This window comes from Sinohyriopsis cumingii, chromosome 15 (genome assembly GCF_028554795.1).
Source record: "Sinohyriopsis cumingii isolate HCF-2022 chromosome 15, ASM2855479v2, whole genome shotgun sequence".
Lineage (NCBI taxonomy): Eukaryota > Metazoa > Mollusca > Bivalvia > Unionida > Unionidae > Sinohyriopsis > Sinohyriopsis cumingii.
The window spans coordinates 2,662,007-2,689,923 of record NC_142975.1 but is presented as its reverse complement, the minus strand read 5'-3'; the positions used below and the strand labels follow the sequence as shown (position 1 = coordinate 2,689,923).

Here is a 27,917-nt window from a genome sequence, read left to right as displayed (position 1 = left end):
GCTATTGGTTAGTTGGCATTACATACTAAGGGAGGCAACTAATGTGTTACAAAAGATGTCGATAGGACAAAGCGTTAATATGTCAGCTCGATATGCCAGTATCTATATAGAGTTATCACATTGAAAACTTGGCTAGCGATGATGTCAGGTGAGTGATTTCATGCCCACTGGATCCCCTTTGTAGTAAATTTTATTAAATTTGTTGCTTGCTTATCTTATTTCAGCGCACTGAGTCAGAAGCTTCAGCTTCCAAAACCTGGAAAAAGGGAAGGAGTACGGGACAAACACCTGAGAAGAAAGTTGGCACTGTGGACCACGCATCATCCCATGTGGAGAGAAAAGAGAGTTCCTCAATATCCTCACTAGAGAACGATGTGCCAAAATCGGACAAAAAGTGAATGAATGGAAGCATCACAGCCAAACTAAAAAGAAAAAAACAGATGGCTGTGCTAATGAACAAGTGCAAGGAAGTTAATACAAAACTGGATATGTATTTTTTATTTGTATATTGTATATTGTAGTCTGCAGGCTTTTGACTTTTTGATTTTTTTCTTCAGATTTCCAGTTTTTTAATCTGATATGAATTTTACATAAATTTGCTGGAAAAAAACTTTGTTCATGTGTAGTGGGGGTTATTTAATTATGTTGATCTGCGTTGCTGATTAGATACTAGAAGGCAACCAGAAAACGGCTGATTAAGTAAGCTGACTATGTTATACAGTCAGTCAGTGCCAGCAGATAGTCTGAATCATTTTGTTTTCTTTTCTCTTCATTCACAACAAAAAGCACCAGTATGACTGGATACCACATGGTTTAAAATATATGAGTTGCATGCGAAAGATATTAAAATGTTTGGAAATGGATGGAGTAGGAACTGATAAACAAAAGCTTCAACCATTTTGTTTCAGACAGTCAGCCTTATTGGAAGGATTGTTTGTTAAGACATGCTCAGTCTGAAGATTGTGTCTAAGGTGACTCCTGGTAATTGTATCATCAGAGGACAGATTGTGTCTAAGGTGACTCCTGGTAATGGTATCATCAGAGGACAGATTGTGTCTAAGGTGACTCCTGGTAATTGTATCATCAGAGGACAGATTGTGTCTAAGGTGACTCCTGGTAATTGTATCATCAGAGGACAGATTGTGTCTAAGGTGACTCCTGGTAATTGTATCATCAGAGGACAGATCGTGTCTAAGGTGACTCCTAGTAATCGTATCATCAGAGGATAGATCGTGTCTAAGGTGACTCCTAGTAATGGTATCATCAGAGGACAGAGTGTGTCTAAGGTGACTCCTGGTAATTGTATCATCAGAGGATAGATTGTGTCTAAGGTGACTCCTGTAGTAATCGTATCATCAGAGGACAGAGTGTGTCTAAGGTGACTCCTGTAGTAATAGTATCATCAGAGGACAGTCAATAGAGGCATTGTTTGTTTCGTCAATATATTTTACGGATTGATTAAACACTTGATAACAACAAATTGTGAGACAAAAGAGGTGTCAAAGTTTATCTCCAGGACTTAAAATTAATCCTTTAACTGAATGATGACCCCAGGGTCAGTGCTGTATAAAAGAGGGTTTGCCAAAGCCAAACAGAAATATATGTTTTAATATATACATAAACAAAATGAAGAATGACAATCTTTACAAGTAAACTCAAAATCATTTAACAAATTCTTTTTGGAGGATGTACTTCTCTTGTTGCTATGCAACTGCTCTGTAATGTTTCACTTTATCCCACCCCAGCATCATCAATTCATGCATGAAATATGTTTATCCAACCCTAGCAGTATCAATCGATGCATGAAATGTGCTTATCCCACCCCAGCAGTATCATTCCAAGCATGAAATGTGTTTATCCCAACCCAGCAGTATCAATCCATGCATGAAATGTGTTTATCACACCCCACCTGTATTAATCCATGCAAGAAATGTGTTTATCCCACCCCAACAGTATCAATCCATGCATGAAATGTGTTTATCCCACCCCAGCAGTATCAATCCATGCATGCAATGTGTTTATCCCACCCCAGCAGTATCAATCCATGCATGCAATGTGTTTATCCCACCCCAACAGTATCAATCCATACATGCAATGTGTTTATCCCAACCCAGCAGTATCAATCCATGCATGCAATGTGTTTATCCCACCCCAGCAGTATCAATCCATGCACGCAATGTGTTTATCCCACCCCAGCAGTATCAATCCATGCATGCAATGTGTTTATCCCAGCCCAATCAATCCATGCATGAAATGTTTATCTCACCCCAATCAATCCAGGCATGAAATATGTTTTTGCAAAAACTCTCCTCATTTTTGTATTAACTGTCATTATTTTGACAAAATACACATTTTGAAGCAAGATATGTAAAAAGCTAACTTTTATAAACCATCACTGTCCTGATATTATTGTAAAATTTAGAAACTTCTGTTTTTTTGCTGTTGTAATAAAACTGTTAATTACATTGGCCCATGCTTGAGAAAACCAGTGCAAATCTACGGCTGTTGCCTTTAAAAAAATAATTAATAAAAATAAAATCAACATTTTTTTAAGTAGATGTACAAAAATATTTCACTTTTGAAGGGAAACATTTTGTAATGTCACTTGTGTCTATGCCACTTTTGACAATACAATTTTTTCACTTCACTTGTGAAATATTTCTAAATATCTGCTTAAAAGACATAGTTATCTTCAAAATCTTTGAGTCTGTAATGGTTTCCTTATACTCAGAGCTGCATCATCAAAGATTATTTAAAGGCAATCCTATTGTCAACACAGCAGTATATTGCCAGAGAGGTGCCACTGGGTTCTATCCTAGGTCCCCTATTCTCCTAGATATAATGTTATGCTGAAATTCTTTCCAGAAATTAATGTGACAGGTATATATTTGTGAAATTTTATATAAAAGCATTTAAAGAAGATATAAGGAATTCTGACAAAAGAGTAAGAGAGAACACTTGTATGCCTGATTAATAAATGCACTACAAGAATTTGTCATTTTTATTTCTGAATTTGCTGCTGCTTTAAAATGAGTATTATCCTTTCATGACTGACTCGTTTCCTCTAAATAATGATCTGTAAAACTCGTTTCTTTGAGAAAACTCGGATGCAGGAGGTCACGGGTTTGAACCCTGGCTGAGTCATAACAAAGACTAATAAAAATGGTACTAACAGCTGCCTCACTTGGCACTCAGCATTAAAATGGTTAGTGTTTGACAGAGTTACCACCCTTGATTTAGGATAGGTATCCACGTTATCTGTCAAGAGCCTAATTTATACACATTTTGCTTGATTATAACTAAATTTACAGCAGACTTTGACCATATATATGACCTGTGATTAATTGAGAATATATATATGTGAATGTCTTGGGGTGACATAAATATTCATTGTTTTGACTTACCTAGTCATTATACTCAGTAAACTTATGACATGGCCTCGTGTCAATTTTGCATTATTTGTCTGTTAGCAATCGCTAAATTTTACTTTTTATAAAATGTCAACAGATTAATTTTGAGCCATAGTCTAACTGGCAGCCTTAATTGGAGCTTGACTGTAATGTGATAAGATGTAAATTTGAGAAATATAATTTTAATAGGTGTATGGAAATTTGAATTTTATTGGGTGTGTAACATTTGTTTGCATTCAATCTTCATAAGCTTTCAATTTTTTAAATTGGTTTTACAGGTTAAATGCCCATTTGATTGTCTTATATACAGTAAAACCGCCTATTGTGACTACACTCAAATAAACTTCACCCAGTAGCAAGCCCATTTGTTAAAGACACACTGGCAGAGTGTTCTCAGAACTCAGACTACCTTCCATTTAAGAACACTTTTTTACAGTCCATTTGTTGATTTTAATAAGATTCTTAATGTAATTGAGTTTAAAAGAAATCTGATGAATTCTTGTTAGGTCACACAACAACTGGCATTGACTACAACATTTTTCACCCTTAAATTAATTGAATTCCATATAATCCTAAATGTTCTATCACAGGTCCGAAAGTTTTGAATGTTCTTGAATGAATTACAATAGTCTAGATTCTAGAATGATCTGTTGAATTACAATGATGCAGTCCAGAAGGTTTTTGAATGAGTTAACAATAATTCAAACTAATGTGTTAATCCAAAGGCAATGAGCGCTAATAATTCCAATAAATAATTTTAAATCAATAATTACTCTCTAATTATATCTGAACATAACTGTAAAGTATTCTAATATTTTGTTTACCAAGTCCCTTTTTATACGTATATACTAATATTCACTTGATAATGTAATAGAATCTGAAGACATTCCAATATAAAAACCTTGTCTAACTGTAAACAAGACTGACCTTGAACTCTTCCTACCTGAACATGTTGTTTACAACTTGACAATCATGGACGAAAGTTAGCATTGTAAACATGTAGTCCACAAATGACCATCATCCCAAAGTATAATCAACAATCATGGACAAAAGATAAGTGCACATTATTGACACACAAACCCGTGCAATTGCTACAATTCTGGATATTGTTTTAATTTAATTCTACTAAAGTTTATAATCATTAATAAGCCATGATATAAATAAAAATTGTATGTTGACTTTACAAATATAAACTCTTCCCAATTTTGTGTGGGTTTTGGTAGAGTATGTATGTTTAACATTTTGGACCTCTTGAAAAACTGAAATAAAAACTATTCATTCTGGTTTACACTCTTTTCTACTCATTTCAGGCATCCCAAACACAACTGAATATAATGGTGGCAAAAACAACAAGAGCAGCAAAAAAGACAAGGGCAATGCCAGTGGCCACACCACACCACCAAACGTTTATGCATAATGTTTTAGAAACTCATCTAGTGAGTCCTCAATCGCATGGAAGTGGTGATACCCTAGCTAGAGTTATTACTAATCAGAAACCAAGATGGTAAATATACAACAACCATTTGTATTTTTCAGTAAGGTGGAGTTTGAAGAGCTTAATCAGTGGTCTGTTGTATATTGCCTAGATCTGTATAATAGCACAAGTTCACGGTTTTACCTACATTATTTGTGAGAATTGCTGTGAAACTTTACTCACACACTCATACCAGGTCCTAGGTGGTCCTAAATGATAATGCTGCCCCCCACACACATTCATTATGTCTTCTGTGATATTGATAATTCTCCAGATGGTCACAGTAACACAAGGTTTTTGCCATAAAACTTTTTATAATGTCTATTTGGTTCTGAAAAATTAGTGCCAATCAGCCATCTTGAAAATCTTGTTATTGCTGCTCCAGAATGACTAACTGATGCAAGATAATTTCCATGCTTTCAAATAAATACCTGTTGTTGATTCCATGAAGAAAAGATGAAAACTGATACAATGAGACTAGCTCCTCTGCCAGCATGAAGGGGTCTCTATAACCAGTATAGACCACCTGGGTCTCTAAGTAGAGGTCATCAGAATAAATAAGAGAATTCACGTGCACATGATAAATGTGGTCATTGATGGCAGGTTGTCTTTTATGGTGGTATTTCACAACATTGCTCGTTCAGGTCAAGTGGTATTTTATGACATTTGGTCTTTCAAGGAAGGTTTTGCTGTTATATCCATTACATATTTTCTCATCTATTGCATTGTGTGAAAGAATAAGCATTAAACATAAGTTATGTTAAGTGATTCATATTTTATATTTGTCGTTCATTCAGAGAGACTTTGATAGGAACTAGGGTTCATTCTTGGGGGTAATATTTAATTGCCCTCATGCGTATCTGTCCTTTTGTTTAAACACACCCATAAATGAAGTTCACTTTGTCTTGTCTTAATTTTACCCACAATCCTTTAGTTTCTATTAAATTCATTAAAGATTAAAGTAAAACATTCACATTGAGAAAGTTGTCTCCATCTTGAAATGTTCCTCCGAAGAAACCGGTTTAAAAGGGAGAGATCGATTATGATATGACTCTCCCTGCTCTTCTTGGTGGCCAGGAAGATTCACGAGCAGAATGTGGTAGACTGGTTGTTCATAAAAATAATTTTTCTGTCCTAACTTATCATTTGAGTTCCCGAACAGTTTATCAGTGCAGTAAGCTTACCTGTCTAAAGTGTGAACTGCACTAGAAGACATTGAGGAAACTGAATGCAAATCCACCATCATGTTTTCTGAATAGAATTGATAAAAACTTACTTCACTCATTAAGTGGAGATATGTCATCACATGTCTTTTTGCAACTCGTGACAATACACATTGTCTAGGATATCCCATATTTGTTACTAAATCAGGATTATGATCAAATTATCTGTCACTGTAATTACACTACCTATTCAAATTAGATAAAAATGCTCTGCAAATCTTTTTAAGTGATGCTATTTAAATGAAACCATGGACACTGGATACTTTAAAGAATAAAGCAGCTAAACACTTTGGTAACTTGCGATTTTAATAGACAGATCAGTAGTTTATACCATGTTTAACTGAGATGCCTTGCAAAGAGAGAACCAATGCAGTAATAATTGAAATCGCCAAGTTTTCTTTTTAATTTGATTGCCATTGCAGTCTGTGATAAATGTAATTTACAAGGTGTTATGTGTAATTTACAAGGTGTTATGTGTAGTCTAATGCAGATGACTCTTGAGATGTCATACTTAAGGGAGGTAAGAAACAAAATATTAGTGACTGAGATGATTTGAAACACATTTCTGCTGATAAAATATTTAGTATTTTTTATATTTAAAGCTACTGTTCTTTGATTTGTGATGGGTAAATTGCATAATAAAGTAAAGATGGCAAAACATTATATCCATGTTATTTCACGTTTAAATAACGTGTTCTAATCAGGTTATATACCACTCTCATTAATTTATTCCCAAAGAAGATGCCTATAATGTAATAACATCTGTTGCTCCATGTTGTAAAGATGGCAACAAAACAACAACAACAAAATGGGTCATGTTGAAGTAAAGCTGTTTTGCAAAGCTACAGTCATACTGAACTTTGGATATTCACTCATTTTATAGGTTAAAATATTAAAATAATTTTTTATTTTAATGGACGTTTAAACAGACAGAAGATGGGGTAGTTTCATGACAAATGAAACATGCATAGAAAACATTGTGAAATTAAAATGGTATATGAGCTGTGGTGATAACTTATTCAAAGCAAGGCAGAAATGTTGATAACTTGTGAGGACTTAACGTTCCTTTGACACGTCCTACTTTGCATGTTAACTGACTCCAGCCAATAACAGTGCTTGAAATAGTGATGTCACAATAAAACATCAAGTTAACTTCATTCAGTTATATAATACGTTTTGAAGGCATCCTCCTTTGCACAACATTCCATAGCACGATATGTGTGTATTAGCAGCCTGGGAAAGCGGTCTGTGAAATGATCCAGAAATTGATCTGGAAGCGAGCCGAGAGATTTCTTGACATCATCAGGCATCTCATTGTAATGGTGTTTCTGAAAGTGTGACAATATTTCTTGCTTTAGAAATTGCTGTCAGTTAGAAATATACAACAGCCTCATTTAAAATGACTTTCCATTAATTTATTCCACGGAATACCGTGGATATTTTGAAAAATGTGATAATCACAATACACGACACTTGGTGTGTTTGTGTACTTACAATACAACATGAAAATTGGAACTATCAAGCGACAGTTTTAGTATGTTAGATTCTAGCTGTGTATTTGGATATTAAATGGAGGAGAGAATGTGATGTACTCTTGGGAGGATTGAAATTTTAACTGGATGTCTCCTACCCATAATTAGAGGTATGCATTTATCTATGCTTTATGTAGACTGCAATCTTGGTTAAATCGTAAGTCACATAGATCTGTATATAATAAAGAAACATTCAGAAGCAGTTTCAATTGAATCAAAGGTCGATTGATTTCAAATAGGGTTCAAATAAAAAGAAATACATAAATGACAGTATTTTATTATAGTTAAGAAACTGAAATATCAAATAACTAAGCTTTGTTGATCGATTGGAATATATTTGTAAGACTACTGAAGAAAGAGTGGGTTCCATATATCTTGTGGAAACTTTCAATTCGTGGTTTCGGAGCAGCCACAAAGTCAGAAAATTGGTACTCCATGAAGAAGAAAAAAACAATAGTGTCAGGACATGATCCTATATAAACTATATTCCAAAACGGCTATAATTCTCTTTTGCATGGGTGAGAAAATAAAATCTCTTTCAAAAGCAGAAGAAGCATAATTAAAATCCTTAATGGAACTTACTTATTCAACCAGATTGTCAAGTGTTCTTGAAAGTTGAAGAGAACAAGCTCAGCCAATTAAATGTAAATCAATTCACAATTACGTGTACTCACTCATTACAGAAACGACAATGATGACAAAAGTATGATGCTAAAAACCCACTAAAACTGGAGCAAAATCCGATTGGAATTGACTTTTTATTTAGAGTGGTAACAAAGACAGCCAATCAAACACAAGTTTACCCCGTAATATGCATCGACCTTGCTCATAATTAAGTTCATCCGACATGTTGATAATATTATCCATTTTACTAAGCTAGATGAAAATCTGATCCAACATTATGTCTTTTGATGAATTTCAACCAACCAGATTCAAGATCATCTCATTACTATGCACAGATCTTGCCTGTAATTATACTTCATTCACCTCCTGATGATTTATGCCTGTCTACCAAATTGGATCAAACTCAGCTTAGACAAAGGTTGCTGGTGTTGATAGTTGATAAGCTCTGCAAATCAGATTCCACATAACCTCGTTAATATGCTCAAATCCTAGTAGCACTATATGTAGTCATCCATTAATATCAAGCTAAAGCACAAGCAATTCAGTCTTTAATAAACTCAACCCATCAGTTACAAAACTAATTTTATTCATCGACATGGATCTTTGTCATTATTAAGTTTGTGCACTATCTTGCTAATATGAGCCAATGTTTGAAGTGTATGATCAACATTATATCAGAAATCTGAGATAGGATTGCAAAAATTAGATACAAGTATGATGCTTGTTAATGAACATGATTGAGATAATAGAAGCCTATATTCAAAGTTTCATTACAGTTGGACCAGGAATATTGCCTTCAGAGTGCTCACCTAAATGGAGGCAAGAAAACCTCATTAATATCTCTCATTAATACCTCTCATTAATACACCTTCTTCCGAAATAAACATACAACCATATAATTGAATTATGATCAGACATTTGGCCGAGAAAAAAAAACCCCAGCTCCACCATAAATGTCCAATATAACAGCATTACTAATCATAGATCTCACTCCTTCTCATCTGAGATCTTGGGGATATTTATTCCAAGTTTAATCAGTAGGGGACAACAACATGACATGCAGAATGGTAACAATTTCATCCAGTTAGATACAAAGTCACACTTTTAATACAAACGAATTTCACTAGTTATCGGACTTGCCTACAATCTTTATGAAATAATCATATTTTACGAGTTTGATGGATATTGGACCAGAAATATGGCATCCTGTGTTGTAACACACTCAATGAACACGATGCAGGATCACCTCATAATTATGCATAGATATTGCTCATTATAGAACCGTTAAAAAATCTAGATAATTTAAATAACAGAATGAGCAATTTGGTAAGTGCACCGTTCAAACAAATACGAGACTAATGCTCAAAATACAGTGACACCACCCGTTTTATACCAAGACCTAGGTTTATATATGGGGTGGCCTCTGAGTGTTACCTCTTGTGTAGTGGCATTTATAACTCACGGTACTAATTCAGTTCCCATAGCAAGCCTGTGCAAACACCATGATATTAAAAAATCAATAATTTAAAATATTTGAATGCTCATGATCAAACCTATATTTATCAGTATAGATGAAACCTGGATGTCAGCTTCTGTGTAGAGGAAAGGATGTGAGCCGCAGCATTTTATGGACCTGCATGTGTTTGAAACAAGTGCATTCAATTCCGCACCACAGAGTCAGGTACTAATTTTAGTAATGAGTGTTTCAAGCTCGAGACTGCTAAATGACTGAAATTCCATCAATAAACCAATGTCTTTATTTTGTTCACTTACAACTAGGATAAGCTATCGAAAGAGTTTTCTTCCTGACAACTTAACTTACGTTATTAACCTGGCCGAGTGGTTTAAAGCGCTCTCCGTTATGGATCATTGCCATCTCACCTCTGTCTGCTTGAGTTCGAGTCTCAGATTCAGCCAATGTGGGTATGTGAGAAAGCTTGCTAGTAGCTTCTCGTGGGTCGGTTGTTGTTTCCTGGGTTTTCCCGGGTTCTTCCTCCACCACTAATACTGGCCGCCATGTATAGCTTATCGTGTGCTGAAAAATGGCGTTAAAACCTACAACAACAACAACAACATTATTAACCAATCCCGGTCAGCCAAACCCATATATACTCTATTTTATGTTCACCCATTTCCAGGATGGTTCCCATTTTTCTATACCATTAGTAGCATGTGTCCTTTACATACAGTTCCAAATCAGAGAGAAAATATTCATTGTATGTCAATTTTATTTCTAAAAAAAATGACATACAAAGTGATAGCTCATTTCTCATTCTGATGTAAGGTAAGTACACTTACCTTGTTCCTTATAAATCGTAAAAGATCTTTTACAGATTTCCCAAAATAAAATTTTCTCCTCTTTTTGTAATCCTTCAAAATATCTGAAATTACAACAAATGCAAAATTAATACAGTCTTTTCAAAGTTTCCACATACATATTTCTTGTATCAGGTTAAGTTCTTCCTTCAATTTTTTAAGTCGCATACCGGTACACACTGTATTTAGATGTGTTTATTTTACAACAGATCCAATGCATCCATATCCTTCCGTCACCATGGTAGACCTGTCATTTAATTTCATTTTCCCTTCCGTCACCATGGTAGACCTGTCATTTAATTTCATTTTCCCTTCCGTCACCATGGTAGACCTGTCATTTAATTTCATTTTCCCTTCCGTCACTATGGCAGACCTGTCATTTAATTTCATTTTCCCTTCCGTCACTATGGCAGACCTGTCATTTAATTTCATTTTCCCTTCCATCACTATGGCAGACCTGTCATTTAATTTCATTTTCCCTTCCATCACCATGGTAGACCTGTCATTCAGTTTCATTTTCCCTTCCGTCACTATGGCAGACCTGTCATTTAATTTCATTTTCCCTTCCGTCACCATGGCAGACCTGTCATTTAATTTCATTTTCCCTTCCGTCACTATGGTAGACCTGTCATTTAATTTCATTTTCCCTTCCGTCACTATGGCAGACCTGTCATTTAATTTCATTTTCCCTTCCGTCACTATGGCAGACCTGTCATTTAATTTCATTTTCCCTTCCGTCATTATGGTAGACCTGTCATTCAATTTCATTTTCCCTTCCGTCATTATGGTAGACCTGTCATTCAATTTCATTTTCCCTTCCGTCACTATGGTAGACCTGTCATTTAATTTCATTTTCCCTTCCGTCACTATGGCAGACCTGTCATTTAATTTCATTTTCCCTTCCGTCACTATGGCAGACCTGTCATTTAATTTCATTTTCCCTTCCGTCATTATGGTAGACCTGTCATTCAATTTCATTTTCCCTTCCGTCATTATGGTAGACCTGTCATTCAATTTCATTTTCCCTTCCGTCACTATGGTAGACCTGTCATTCAATTTCATTTTCCCTTCCGTCATTATGATAGACCTGTCATTCAATTTCATTTTCCCTTCTGTCACTATGGTAGACCTGTCATTTAATTTCATTTTCCCTTCCGTCACCATGGCAGACCTGTCATTTAATTTTATTTTCCCTTCAGTCACCATGGCAGACCTGTCATTCAATTTCATTTTCCCTTCCGTCACTATGGCAGACCTGTCATTTAATTTCATTTTCCCTTCCGTCACCATGGCAGACCTGTCATTTAATTTCATTTTCCCTTCCGTCACTATGGCAGACCTGTCATTTAATTTCATTTTCCCTTCCGTCACCATGGCAGACCTGTCATTTAATTTCATTTTCCCTTCCGTCACTATGGCAGACCTGTCATTTAATTTCATTTTCCCTTCCGTCACCATGGCAGACCTGTCATTTAATTTCATTTTCCCTTCCGTCACTATGGCAGACCTGTCATTTAATTTCATTTTCATGTGTCGTTTCCTGCTGATGTTTTGCTTTAGGTGATTCCTTTTTTTGATTACTGCACTCTCTTCTTCATTGAACAGTTTTGTTCCTTAGCTGTACTTTAATTATTATTATCAGTTGTGCTAACATAAAGCTGACAAATGATTTATTGCTTGAAGCAATGCTTGTTTTTATAAGACATATACAGAAATCAGGTATGACTATGTCAGTACCATATTTTCCGGCCTATAAGTCTTTACTTTTTTACTTGAAAGTCAGGTCTTCGGCTTATACTCCGAATCGACCGACAGGCGAAGCACGCTCTCCAACCCAAACACTTTCTAGCTTTGATCTTGCCAGAAATAATAGGTTTAAGAAAATGAAGTAGATATATACTTTCTTTACTCTGAGGAAACTACTGAAAATTTGACATGTTCAAGAGAGCATTGAGCTTCTTTATTACAAAGTCTACTTATTGTCAGAGATCGTGATATCTATATTCCACTATTGGTATAAGAGGGTGCTGATTATGATGTGGTTAAGGAACATATCCTTAAAGATTGCAAGCAGTTTGCCGAATGGGCAATGTTTTGACCTCTATTTGATGTAAGAATCATTTGTAATGGGCACACACTGGAGTAAGATGGTAACTGATGCATGTCAAGAAAGGTTTATGACTTGTAGAAAAGAAACTTTATGAACCCATGTCACATTTACATGGGAAAAAGAACAACTGTTCACAGATGGTGCTCAGCCGAGAAGGTTGATAAAGAATAAAATATCCTTATATGGCTTGTATTAAATGAAGAGTTACGGAAATGCGTCCATATGGATATCAAAACCAGTTTTGTTCCGCAAAATATGGAAACGTTGGAAAATGCTACTTGCACAGCTGATGATTATCCCTTGACTCATAGAGTTTCTTTGTCAGAAGTCTTCCTCATCAGATTTTTGGTACAAAAAAGTCATCCCAGTCTCATACAGTTACTTCCAAACTTAACCTAGCACAACTGTTAAAAAGCAAACATTTGATAAAACTTGTCAGAAATCCTTACTTCGTCTGACGTGCTCTTATTGTAAGAGGAAAGTGCATGTCATTTCTGATTCCTGCAGTTATTTCAAACGATCTTATTTAAAAGTGGTCAGGGTTATGGTCAGATATTGAAAGCAATATATTGATTGGGTCAAACCAAATCCCAGTAGTATTATTCTGTTTTGGAGATTAATGGACCATTCGTTTCGAAAGACTGTATATCACTGATTAGTGATTCTATAAAGCCTATTCATATTAAAATATTAAGGGATACAGGGGCGTCTGAGAGTCGTTTGTCATCAGGAACTTTGTCTTTGTCTGAAAAGGCTTCCTCAAGTGAAAGTGTTCATATTGAAGGAGTAGAGTGCGGTTCTCCATTAAGGAAATTTGCCAACGGATTTAGTATCGGGCCCCATGATGGTCGGAGAAGCGAAGTCTCGACCTATGGAGAGTATTAGTCTATTACTAATGAATGACCTGGAGATAAGTTTGTATTTAATCCACTTGTAACTGACAAGCCTTGTTTAGATCAAAAGCATTGAGAGTGAAATCCCTGATGCATATCCTGCTTGTGCAATTACCATATATATATATATATATATATATATATATATATATATATATATATATATATATATATTGATAACAGTGAGACTCTTCTTAATACTCTTTTTCTCTATTCTTATCAGGGTGACAAAAGACAATCACTCGTTGTCAAACAGTAACAAGACCTTGATATCCCCTGCTTGTTTCAGAGAGCTATTAGTGAAAATGAAGTCACACAAATACCAGCTTGCTTGCTATTTTGTGCAAAATGGTGTCCTTATGAGAAAACGGAGACACCCTATGGTACAGCTGGTGACGATTCGTCACAGAGCTATCAAATTGCGTTTCCTAAGTTAAGGACATTCTTAGTCTAGCTTATGAAAATGGGTGGTCATTGAGGAATCAGTACGAATTATCACAAGATCTGGACCATTTTTATTGGCTGAAAATTAAAAGTGACGTTCCTAAATAATGTAGATCTTTTCATATTTTTTAAATGATAGGAAAACCCAATCAGAAGACGCATTTGCACAACCTATTCCTGCATTTAACGAACCCTTTAGCAAAATAATGGTAGACTGTGTCGGTCCCTTACACACGACCAAGTCAGGCTGCCATTACATGTTAACCATAACATATTCGTCCTTAAGATTCCCAGGGTCAATTACTTTGAGCAATATTAAAACTCTAACCATAGTAAAAGGTTTGATAAAGTTTTTATACACTTTTTGATCTTCCCAGATCTGTTCATTCCAGTCGAGGGTCAACTTTTATGTCTGGAATTTCCCAACAAATTATACATGAATTAGGAATCAAACAGTTTAGATCTTCTGCCTATCACCCATACAATCAAGGGGCTTTGGAACGATTTCATCAAACTTTGAAGAACATAATTCAATCATATTGGCTTGATACAGGAAAAGAATGGGATGAGGGAGTTCATATTATGTTGTATGCTGTTAGGAAATCAGTTCAGGAATCATTGGATGCTAATCCTTTTGAACTCGTTTTTGGACATACTCAGTATTATATTTTTCGCGGACCAGTGAAGTTATTAAAATAGAAAAGTCTTTAAAATGAAGATTCCAAGATTGTTAAAGGAGACTATTTCACGTCAAAATTGTCAAAGGCTTGTGAAGTAGCAAGTCAGTACTTGGTATAAAATGAAATTAAGGTATGACATAAGTACACAGGAAAGGATTTCTCAGCCTGGTTATAGATTTTTGGATATCTTGCAGACCAAACACCTCAGAGACATCATAGTGGGAGAAACTGTTACGAATCTAAGATCTTAACTTACGTAACAGAAAGAAGTAAAGTCAACAAGGTTAATAAAATTGACAAAATAATTAGTTCGCTCAGAGTGGAAATTTAAGAGCAACTTTCAGTATTGTGAAGGAAGTGCAAATAATTCTGAAACCTCTATTACAAGTCCAACAGTTCAGTGTTTCCAACGATTTGCAATATTGAATGTCCTGATGTACCAATAGACTTGAATAGGTTGATGTGCCAACAGTCTTGAAGTATCACAATGGTATAATCCTGAATGCCTTTGAATGAATTCAAAATAATCCCAAAGTAGTGTTTTCGTCCATAAAGTCAATGAGCACATTGCAATTCTAATATGAATGATTTAAAGATATATGATTCCTCATAATTCATATGTGATCACAACAGTAAATGATTCCACATACATTACGGGATTGGATAATTATGTTTACTACAGCCTTATATAAAAACCTAAGACACAATAAAATGACCAGGATGTGGGTCACAGTTTGCTTCCAGAACATTATAAGTTTATAAACAAGACTACATCGTGAACTCGAATATAAGTACACAATACTGATCAAAATATAAAAATAGTCAGGTAGGCCAACCGCCTACACTCCATTAAAGATAAAGATCAATTAGAAAATACAAATTAAATATATACAACAGCATTATTAACGTCAATCACAAGTCAGGACGATATTGGATCATCTGGCAGCTATGATGACAGATGGGGCACATCTCAACATTTGATAGAGACAAATCGAGTGAATAATTGAACATACACTTTCCAAATAAAATATTAAAAACGGAGAATGTGATTTATCTCATCACATTTGAGATTTCCGTGCTTTCAGAATGTAGGAGAAACCGAGCAACTACTCAAAGTATCAATCGCCACAGATCTGATTGGATGACAAATTAGTTGGACCGAAATCTAATAAGAGAACGCATCTATCCATCTGGCCAATACTTTCAGTGAATTATATTAACAGCGAAATGTCTACAAAATGCAGTTTAAGATATAAAAATATCGATAGGAACTTTTTGAAGTGAAAATATCAGATTAATGTGAGGTTTTAGTGAGGTACAATAAATTCACTTTTTTGTGGGTACTAATTTTGTAAATTTTCTGGTTGCTACAAACCCTCGAATATAAAAAATTTACGAATAATGATCCTTGTGTCGAAAATAAAGAATATTATCTCCTTCCTGATTCGATTGATCATAAACAGTATGCGAACTCCGGGTGTTTTCGACTTAAGCGCATCGTCTGAGTACTTCACCTGAACACCGATATTCATATTCTACGTTTAAAACATCGTCGGGAAAATGTTGGCATTTTAAGACTGTCATACTTTCGGACATCATATCAGTAATGTATATCGTCTACGAATAATCTGGACTGAAAATCATAAAACTATCGAGCTTGAAATTTTGCCTTTATCAAACACAAACGTTATTTTGAACGGTACACATGTAGAAATTGGCGCGGTATCTCGGTTTGAGGGAAACATTATATGACCCATAATGTGATGTACGTCAATGTTATCTGGTTTTAATGGAGTCCTACGATGTTTAGGACCAATATCTTTCGAGATTCAGTATTATTCAGATAATTTAACATATACGATATTTTGCACGTAACGGCGGCCTTGTGCCTTTAATTAAATATCTGAATTTAATTTTGAAAGCTTTTTTTTAAAACATGTTGCATTTTGCATACCTTTTCGTGACTTCTTTTATAACTTTTAAACTCTCAATTTCTTTTATAACGTTGATACCATAAAACCGACTGTCACTGTATTTCTAAATTGCCACGTTCTCTTTAGAGTACCCTCGTAATGCATCGGAATACCCAGAACTTCGATGGACCCACTGATCGGAAATGAAAATCACTTACCGACATTAATGACTCACACGCTGATTAATGATGCAGTGAAAAAAATGAAAAAGTATTCTGAAAGTTTTAGGTATGATATCAAAGATGTGAGGCACTAGTAGGGCTGGTAGTTGGGTATTTTAAAGTGTCTCTACATATCTGCAATCCAAAGAATGTTTAGAATTCATTACAATGATCTTTATTAATTATTTTATTTTGATTTCAATTTGAATCTAGTTGACATTCAATGACGAATTCATGATATATAGCTTTATCAACGTCATACAGACACAACTGTTGTCGATCATTATGCATTGTTATTTGCAAATCCGATCAAAGTTAAGTCATTTAGGCAAAGAGAATCAACAAAGATGTAATGATTTACTATCTTGTACTTCCTGGGCGAGGTAGTTCCTCCAATCACCATTTATAATTTGGGCTCCATCTTGTTCCAGATTGCTAACCATCTTCACCTCTAGCCAGTCACTTGATTCCTTTAGAAATTAACACACCATTAACAATGGCATTGATCAGTGTTCATACTCATGAAGGTGAATAACTGATTCAGTTTTAAACAGTTTACAAAAAATGTATGAAACATAGAAATATATCTGAAGCACAAATATATTTTTTTCTATTCAATCATGAAGCCTAGTGTAGAAGTATAAGCATGTTCTAATATATCTCACACTAAGCAACACTATTTATCAGTGTTACGACTCTATGGTCATTTAAGAAACAAAACGAAGAAAAACCAAAACGTTTTATAAAACTTAACAAATATTTTAAATATCAGTGTTATATAATGAAAATGTAAAAGGAACGAACATTATGAATTGAATCCAAAATAATCTTAAATGAAAGTTGTATTCAAGTATGGTCTGCCAACAGTCCTAATGTATCAGAATGGCATTGTCCAGAACTCCTTCGAATAATTCACAATAGTACCAGAATAATATTTTAGTCCAATGAGCACTTTTGTAGCTATAATGAATAATCAAAACAAACATTTCCTCTCAAATAAAATCTAAACACAACATAAAATACCTCTGAAGATTTGATGTTACAACAAGAACAGAAGAAATAAGAAGAAAAAATTAATCCAGCCCTGGCCATTTATGTACAGACGTAAGAGGTGAAAAACGCATTTGCTACTACAACTACGTAACACATTGCAAATCTCCTACATCGTGAAAGAACCGACATGACCTAACCCATCCAGTGGGAAATAACTTAATTCTTCTAAGAACCCACCTGACGGACCTTACCAATGGGATACAACCCTAATCTTGTACAACATGTTTACTACTCATATTATCAGTAGTAATTTGATCATATCTATTTATAGATCATAAGCAATCACGCTTAATATTTTATAATATAAATATACACGTACAAAAAATTATCTATAAATAATCACTACAGTCATAAATAAAAAATTATATATATATATATATATATATATATATATATATATATATATATATATATATATATATATATATATATATAACATCAGTCTAATTGTGATTTCCTATTCACACATTTACTTGGATTTACCAATGATTTAAATTGACTAAATGGAACATATGATTTAAAACGTTTAGATAAAACTGACATATTATTTTAGGTATATACACATAAATATCGTGGGTGGTACGTTTGCGATAATTATGTATAGTTTATGTTGTCTTAGAATGTTTATTAACTGTTGTCTATGCTTTCCAATATTAAAAAATGTAGAAAAGTTTTAATGTTTGCTTAAAGCGGTGATATGTTATTAAGATAAAAAACACAACAACAAACATGTTATTTAACTACTTCTTGACAAATATAATGATGTTAATGATGTGTTAATGATACCAAACCCACAAACTGCATGCACATTGGAGTCTCTTAATCAATACTCGCCTCAAATTGTGCCAGAAAGTATATTGAATGGCTCTTGATTTATGCTGATTACAAGCAATTTCCCATGTAAAGACATTAAGTTGATTGGTAAGTCCACAGCTTTGTCGAGAAAGGTACAGAAGAGACAAAACTCATAAAAGGCACATCTAGGTATTCGACACAATGTTGATACCAAATTCCATACAATTATATATAGTTCTTGAGCTGTGGATATGAAGATACCTGTGAAGGGCCATAACTCTGTGCAAAATGGTATTGACGATGTAAAATATGTAAAGTGCACATCTAGGTCTACAAGACAAAGTACGTGCCAAATTGCATCAGAATATGTTGCATGGTTCTGCTTTAATCTGGTTACCATAACATGTTACAGCGGATGTTAAAATTGGATCTGAAAAGATAAAACTTTTAAAAGGCACATATATATGCAACATCGAACTTTATAACCAAATTTCAGTCACTTATATGGTGAATTAAGAATGGCTGAACAGATGACAGATAGATGGACAGACATGAAAGGTGATTACTTCAGGATTCTCACACATAGAGGCCTTGCTCTAACTGTGATACCAGTGTGTGATATAAAAACTACTGTAGTTGTAACCGTTGCAAATTTCTACACTGAATTACCATAAAGAAGCAGACAAAAGAAAGTATCTAAATATCATTTAACCTGGAAGAATGTTAGCTTTTTTTCCTTGGACCAAAACAAGGGATGGTTAAGAACTGCTTTTGCTGTTGGTCGAGTTCCTGGATCCGGTGATAACATCTTCTGTATGATATCTTTTGCAATATACCCATCTAAAATTAAACGTTTTTGAAATTGCAATATATAGGTCTAAAAGAGTTAAGATAGAAACAACATGTGCTAGACATTCCATGTTGATATTCATTGTTCTAGCGGAGCTGTATTTAAAAGAAACCATTTTATATATTTAAAACAGTTTGTTTGACTGTGTGGCCACATTCTCTTATCTATCATATGTTTGATGCATAATGTAGTTTAAGGTATCAAAATCTAATAAGTTAAAGACAATGTAATTTATTTATAACTTTTTTCATTATATATTTATAAGTCTTTTCAAAATATAATACATTTCTCGCAATTGTAAGTTTAAACAAGAGTACAACAAGCGACAGAGGGCACTCCGCCAGCATTAGGTTAGTTGGTACGGAAATATGTTATTAGCAAACACGGACCTTCAACTTCACCCTATCAACTCCAAAATCAAAAGTAACAATTTTAAAATAAAAACATTATAATAAATGTAACAAATTTGTTGAAATCGGTTGAAGAAGGCTTGAGTTTTGGTCTGGAATTGAGTGCAAAGCAAAATCTACTTTTAGGGGCAGGAACCTCAATTTTTAAAGTAGCGTCATCTAAATCACTATGGATATTTGGGTAGAGGGCAATCCAACTTGTAGTTTAGTGCTGAGGGTATAGACCAGAAAGGAAATATACGATTAAGTTACATATGTAAATGAAACGCATATACAAGATATAGTTTAAACAATAAAGACGTGGCCTGGACATTAGAGTTATTGCTCCTAAAGCTAAAACAGGGAATTTTCTACGGATTGAAGTAGAGACTATGCCTTGTGGACTATCTTCCATTTTCTTAACAGACTGTCGGGAATATAGCGAATTGAGATGGTAATTGTCTCCTATGTTGCCCAACGAAGGATGTTCCAAACTTCCACAAAGAGAGAAGGTGTACGTGTGCCTCCTTGCCTCCTGAGGTAGGCTATCACCAACCTGTCATCTGAGGAGACTATCACACTGCGACCTCTTGTTTTGTCGACGCATATACTAAAAGGCTAAGAACACTCTGCCCTCATTTCCAAACACTTGATGTGTAGGAACGAATCTTCCCAGGACCAATAGTCCACCAAATTAGATGATGGTGGAAATCCCTACTTAGAGAAATCTGAGCCTTCAGAGGGTCCTGCGCGGTTTCCCGACCGCCAAAACAGGAAATTTGCTTGGACACATTTCTTTCTAAGAGAATCAGGTCTGCTAAGAAATTCAAGGTCTCCAGCTGAGAATGAAAAAGAATACCCTGAAAGTGGTCTTTGCTCTCATCCCTCCCAAATGGACGAGATGTTGTTTACTCTATCCCGAAAGACAAAGACCAACCCTCTTTTTGACAGGAAATTCTTTTCCGCGTAGAAAAAATCTTAAGGTTTTACTAGGCTTGGTAAAGACTTAGCCTAGTCATTATGGACCAACAGCGAAGAAGATATAACCTGAGGGACTATAGCTAGCCATTGCGGATCAACCAATCGTCGAAATATTAGACTATTAGGTTGCCTAGACCTTCAATGAGATGCAGCTACTCCCATGTCCTAATAAACACTTTGGGAGTGAAGGGTGTAGGTTAGACCGAATGGCATAAATCGAAATTGGAAGTCCTCTTCATCCAATCAAACGTGGAGATACTTCCTTTGTCGAGGAATGATAGAGATGTGAAGGTATGCATTCTGACGGTCACTGTAGGCTGTGCAGGGCCGGCTCTTGATGTATTCTGACTAAAGCTGTGGTCTCCATTTTTGAAATATTCCTCCTGCATAAATCTGTATAGGACGAAAGATCGGTAATTAAACGAACATTTCTCCATGGCTTGCTCACAAGGAAAGATCGGGAGTAGAAAGCCGGAGATTGGTCGTGTAATACCCTTTCTACTGCGTTTTTCTGAAGCAGGGGATGAGCCTCTTCCTTTAATTACACCAGACCTGGTGGAAAAACATAGAGAACCTTACTAGAGGAAGAAGATCATGAAACTGAAGACGGTAACCACTATTCATGATACAAAAGTGTCAGCCATCAACCGTTACACCAGACCATGCCTCTGAAAAGATGTTTAGTCTGGCACCTACGGAAATCAATGGGAGAGGGACACTCTGCAGAAGACGGAGCGAGTCCATAAGGCTGGCCACTTCTGTCCAAATGGATCCGCAGTTTGCTCAATGTGCCTTTGCTTTTAGGGCCTGACTGCCGAGGGGTAGCTTTGAAATGGAGATGCTGCTTTGATTGGGGCTTTACAGATTTGAAACATATAGCCGATGGACTCTGCGATCGGTCTGGATCATTTCACTTCTTGGCCAGTTTCAAATGTCAGAAGTGGATGTGAGGGACATATGATGGTCTCTCACAATCCTCTCAAGTTACGGGGGGGGGGGGGATGAGCCTCTGAAGAGAGTCTCTGCTTCCAGGAGAATATCCCTCAGAGGGCTTATATTGTGTCCTAGCAAGTCCTTTTTTCTGTTTACACAGCAATATTCTTGCGGATAATGACTAGCTCTTCTGAAATGGCAATGGACAAGGATAATGCACGACTGCATGTTTTTGCCACTGCTTCGAACAGACGATGAAGGGCTAGTGGCGACATAGTTTCTTTATTAGCAGGCTGAACGAGGCTGCTGAAAAGGGGTCGGCATGAAGGGCATCAGTTTCTACTGACATAACATTTTGTTCAAAGTATTCCAATGTGTTCACTGAGAAACGAGCCAAGGACCCAACATAAATACTCACTTGAGCCGTGTAGGTGATTCCGTCGGTCTTGGAAGGCGTCGGAACCAGATGCAGCGACCAAGTGTCACAAAGTAGAGGAAGGGGTGGGGAACTGGTCTTTTAAACCTCTGGGAAAACTCCTTTATTGTAACCTTCAGAAAAAGCAGCACTAGACTTGGTCGAAAGTTTCTCCCAAAATGTTTTCCAACCTGAAGGTTTGTGACGCATATTACTTACTGGGCAAATGATGGTAAACTGCATTTAACAGCTCTCTTCCTCCTTGATCGACGGGTGAGACGAGGCACGGTATCCGAGGAAAGGCGGCGCTTTGTCAGCCTGGTCTGTATCACACTCAAACAAATAGGCGAGGGGAGAAATGACGTCTTGGTCCTGCTTTCACTTCTGAGAAGCTGAACTGAGCGACCCAACGTATATCTCTCTCTTCTGCATGTCAGATTTACTTGCAAGAGGAACTTGAACTGTTAACTCTTCATGTGGAGCTAACGGGCTGTCCTTGATAGCAATCGCAGCAGGTGGGTGAGATCGACTATCTTTTGGGTTGTTGGGAGGGGGAAGTTCCTTCCCCTTCTATCTACGCCCATCTCTCTACCATGTGGCCAAGATCCTTATGATCAAAGCTGTATTCAGAGAAACGGCCAATCACTTCCCTGTTGAGGAATGCTCTAGTTTCTGCAGGAATCTTTGAGACAGTACAAAAAGGGTGATACCGATCAGATGACTTATATATAGAGGAACACCATTCTCCAGATATAATATAATTAGATTTGAGCTTTCCTCTAACCGAGTAGCGCGATCCCGTCGGAAAGAACGGCCCCTTGGGAAGAAAAGGGTGTTGCTCTCTCTTATGGGGTGGGGGAGGAAACTTTCAGTTATGTGGGCGAGTAGATGGTTCTGCTCGTCTCTCAAGGAACACTTGAGTTACTCATTGCCTTTCTGGACAGACGTGAGTGCTGTTATTATGTAAGGGGAGGGTGTCCTAGTGGGAAATAAGTGACCCGGTGCTGTTACTCCCGCACGGGAAGTTGTGACTCGCTAACTGCCTTCACGGTTCGGGATTGTGCTGCTTCTTTGCAGTGGGAGGGCACGTCTTACTCCCCACTCATTTACAACTTCCACTGGCGGGTCCACTAACCCCAAGAAGCTCCAATGAGACTATGGTAAACCTTCCTTGAGACCAGCGGGAGCCACATAAAAAACAACAGCGGAAAGTCTGAGAAAGACGAGGAAAGAAACCTTTTTCCTCTATTTATAGGTACTTCTATGTTCACCAAGGTCCCAGACCTCGTCCAGCTATAACATGCAAATGAAAAACTCATCTGTCCTCTCGCAGGAGGTTCCAGTGAGCGCACATACCAAACCCTGCTTAGAGATTGCCGAAACGGATGTTTAAAAGAAGATTTATTCAAACGCTTACATTCAAGTATATGTAAAAAGGGTATATGGGTGGACTATGCGTGATAACAGCAAGATCTCACCTTTCTATGTGCTGTCTTAATGAAACAAAACAATTAATAATGTTTTAATGCAAAAGGGTTAACCAGTGCTAAGTTGAGTACTAAAAATTATAAGTTAATGAAGTAAACCAGGCTTAAGTGAAAGCTGGAGACCACTAAATCGGCAAAAGCTCAGCTGGAAAGGTTGCTAATAGAAATTGATAATATCAAGGAAAACCATCAGATACTAATTCTGAGAATGAACCGGTGTTCGATAACCAAACACACATTATGAAGGGAAAAAGAGACCTGCTTTAGATGTATTATGAAAAAGCACCATTCACGATAAAAGAATGTGAGTTACAATGATTCGTTAATTGTAATGAACAATAAACTGAAACTCTTTGATGGAAGGAAGCCCACAAATGGCTTCAAAAAGAAGGACATATAAATGCCTTACCACAAGATTAGTCTCACAATCATCTCACAATATATTTCATTTGTAAAAATAATGGGAAAATTTAACTATATTTCAGCTCACCAGATGTCATGGGTAGACTATCTAAGTTAAATTTGCCTGTCATGATATTATGTGGTATCGAGCCTATTTCATTCCCGAATGGATGCTTCCCCTTGGTTAGCACATAGTACATCAGACAGCCAGCTGAGAAAATATCTACTGCACAAGTCTGAAAAAGTAAGAAAATGAACTGGACTTTGCGATTTATCAAAGGGATTTTGCGGTAATCCTCTACCTGTCAGTCTATTCATCAGTCATTTCATACGTAATTATATATCTTAAATTGCTGAATGAAGTTCAGAAGACTTGGCAGCCCAAATGACAATATTCAACAATCTGAGATATGTGTATTATTTTGCATGCACCCCATTTAAACTTCCAATTTATTATCTATTTCTTGAGTCCGACAATCAGAACTTCATCGTGTCATTAACGTACACAGAACAAGTTGTCTGTGGATGTCAAAGATCTTTCTAATAAAACTCTACGTGGGAAATTTAATCAAACTGCCCTAAAAGTCGACTAGCGGGATAGCCCATCAGGATTACTCTACCTACCCGATCAAATGGGGTTTGGGGAGGAGAAAGGACACAAAGAATAAGAAATACTTGTAAATTGTAGTGCATCATTTCGTAAAAAAGTGTACGGCAAATGACATAATATGCCCGTTTCTTGACATTTTCCTGCTAATGACCTTGACGTTTCAACTAAAGTACGATAATGTACGCAATGCTTAAGAAGTGACAGCCTGTATAAGGAAATGGGCCAGTGACTTATATCATCTCTAATTGTGATCTTAACCACAAGGGCTAGTGGGGTATGACTTAAAACAAGATACTAACAAATCAAAACATATAGTGGCATAAACTTTCATCGAAATACATGCAGAGGTTCAAGTGTGTTTAGTGTGTTTAGCCGTACGCTGACAGAGGTCAGTGATGGAAATGTTCAGTTCCTGTGACATGACCTTGAGACACAGAACATGGTTATGACATTGAAACTCTCTCTCTCTCTCTCTCTCTCTCTCTCTCTCTCTCTCTCTCTCTCTCTCTCTCTCTATATATATATATATATATATATATATATATATATATATATATATATATATATATATATATATATATATACATAAGAGATAAATAGACAGGCTAAAGTTCAACTATTTCTACAATTGAACATTACATATTTGTTTCATAAATTTGCACGATACAATATTTGTTTTGTAAATATGTACATTATAGCGATGGATTACTCCTACATGTTATGCCAGTCAGGTTAAATCAAGTATTAGCTGCAGAGATGTAGAGATACATGATAGCCGAATATTTCTACGCTTTACGGCATCAAGTTGAAAACGTGTAGTAACTTTTGGAAGGTCATTCAATCTGAAGTCGGGTGAAATGAGCTTAGCCTTACCAATTAACCATTTTAGGACAAGGAATGCGTTCTGTAACGATCTCATATCTGCGTAGCGATACGTTGCGACTATTCGCTCTGACTCATAGTCATTTTTGGAGCAAGTGCGTGGGATGCATTCGTCGAAACGCATGGTAAGCAAGAACATACCTGCAGACATTCAGAGTTCTGTTTCTTCTATACATACAAGAAATACTTACCTTGCAAATCTTAGAGTTGTCATTTTGCACATTTTAAAGTCTTCGTGTGTTTTGGCATTTAATTCAGCTTTTTTATTCTTTACGACAAATTGTATTCTTTTTCATTTGATATTTGCATTTTTAATATTTGATTTAATTAATCTTGCAAATGATGTTGCTGCCAACTTTATGCCCTATTATAATTAGTTAAAGACATAAAATACTTTAAAAGTTACAAACCATGATATTTCGCCATTTAGGGTCGAACATTCAAAATTCGGTATAATATGCAAAACAGTATGAACATTATTTAGAAATAAATAGTAATCTAACACGAGATTAAGTATATTTTTCATCATATTTTAAAGGAGAGAAAAACTAGAATTGTCCGAAGTTTGTAAGCCCTTATCAACTACGATAATTGGATGTCATGTTATGTCAAGAATATGTCTCATTTTTGTAATTTTTTCTATATGTAATATTATCTATATAGAGTGATGTTTATTTATTAAAAAAGACCATACGTGTAAATACTGAGTTCGTCTTGACCGCTCTGGTAGCCTAGTGGTTAGAGCGTCCGCCTCGGACGCGGGAGGTCGTGGGTTCTATCCCCGGCCGAAGACTTATAAAAATGTCATTAACAACTGCCTCGCATGGCGCGCAGGATTAAGAAGTTAGTGTTAGGACTGGTCGGCCTGGTGTCAGGATAATGTGACTGGGCGGCATGATGCTCCAGTGCTAGACATCACTATAAAAAGTCACACTGTATACATCGTAGCGATATGACTGAAAAATTGTTAAACCTACGTCAAGAATCCAAATCACACACACAAACACACACACACACAAACACACACACACACACAAACACACACATTTCTGTTTACAGCTGTAGTTCGAACCTAGTTACCTCTCGCACTGTACCACCCGTTGCGTATCGTAATGGAGTGACACCTACCTCGTTGCCATGACTTAAAGATTATATAATTCACTGACTATATCTCTTTTCTTTCAGTCTTAGAGTTTCACTGAAAATAAATCCTATGGGTTGGAGTCATCATGAAACCATACCCTTATGTTAAACCGGCAACCATCCCAACATTTTTTGTTCATAAAAATTGGGGAAAACGTTACAGTGCTTCATAAAACGTCATAAAACTTCATAAATACTGAATTAGTTGCAGTCGGAAATATCATTCAATAGTATCATACCTTTGCAGAATTTACAATAAAATTAAAAGTGAGGTCAGAATTATCAGTATAGTTACACATGTTAGTATACACTGTCAACATTTGTCATACATCAAACGAATGGCACCAAGCAGTAGCACTATCGAAATTATTTACAGATAATTATGGTTTACGCAAATAAGCGTATTACTTACATTTAAAGTGAATATATCACAATTAATCCCAAGGAAATTCATTATGGCTTCCCTAAGCTCTCACCATGGCTGATTATTGTAAAATAAAACATATATGTTTATTTGGTTTATTCTAAAATAAAGCATACATGTTAATGTTTCTATTGCTCCATAAAAAAGATGTTAAATGATTAGTCTCTCTTCGGATATTTAAGTAATAACCAAATGTGAGATTGAGCTAAATCTATTTTCTATTATTCTGAAGACAGCTAAGTTATTTTCTTACTTTCTTCTTTCCCTTTTCCAACATCTCAGGAGCTGTCCACCCAACCGTCCCAAAAACATCAGATACTGAAGAAAAGGACATTCTGCCTGGCAGGAGCTTTGTACTGAGACCAAAGTCTGAGATCATTGCCTTCACTTCACCCAGGGCGTTGGTCTTGGATATCAAAATATTGTGTGGCTTTAAGTCTCTGTGAACTAAAAAATGAGACACGAGATATCTCAGCTAGAGTTTGCCGATATGCGATACCTATGGTACGGTACTAATAAAAGCTATTGGGGTGTTGGCAGTATTAGACTGTCTAGTAAGGCTTTAATCATATTATATTATTACGACTATATGGTCTTAAAATAAATAATAAAAAGAGTGAAAAGTAAAAAGCTTTGTAAAATTCAACAAATAATTTGTTTTCCTAGACTACAAAGTGAGAAAGTAAAAAGAATTTACAGTGTTACGAATTAAA

At 35.9% G+C, this 27,917-nt stretch overlaps 1 protein-coding gene and 1 long non-coding RNA gene across 5 annotated transcripts in view; one reads left to right on the top strand and one right to left on the bottom strand.

Annotated features, from left to right (window-relative positions):
* The first annotated feature begins 1,238 nt into the window (after window positions 1-1,238).
* Window positions 1,239-5,855, top strand: LOC149781126 (uncharacterized). The gene is made up of 2 exons (XR_016414649.1): window positions 1,239-1,378; window positions 4,721-5,855. It is a non-coding gene; the product is annotated as an uncharacterized LOC149781126 (long non-coding RNA).
* A 725-nt stretch (window positions 5,856-6,580) lies between these two features.
* LOC149781125 (serine/threonine-protein kinase/endoribonuclease IRE1-like) overlaps window positions 6,581-27,917 on the bottom strand; it is a 75,037-nt gene continuing 53,700 nt past the window's right edge. For all 4 annotated transcript variants that reach the window (XM_089935231.1, XM_089935234.1, XM_089935232.1 and 1 more), the window contains 6 exons: window positions 27,458-27,651; window positions 24,234-24,381; window positions 19,401-19,528; window positions 17,202-17,310; window positions 10,562-10,644; window positions 6,581-7,435 (listed from right to left, as the gene is read on the bottom strand). In XM_089935231.1, coding sequence (XP_089791357.1) covers window positions 7,262-7,435; window positions 10,562-10,644; window positions 17,202-17,310; window positions 19,401-19,528; window positions 24,234-24,381; window positions 27,458-27,651 — 836 coding nt within the window. In that variant the 3' untranslated portion in view covers window positions 6,581-7,261. The remainder of the gene's footprint in view (window positions 7,436-10,561; window positions 10,645-17,201; window positions 17,311-19,400; window positions 19,529-24,233; window positions 24,382-27,457; window positions 27,652-27,917) is intronic.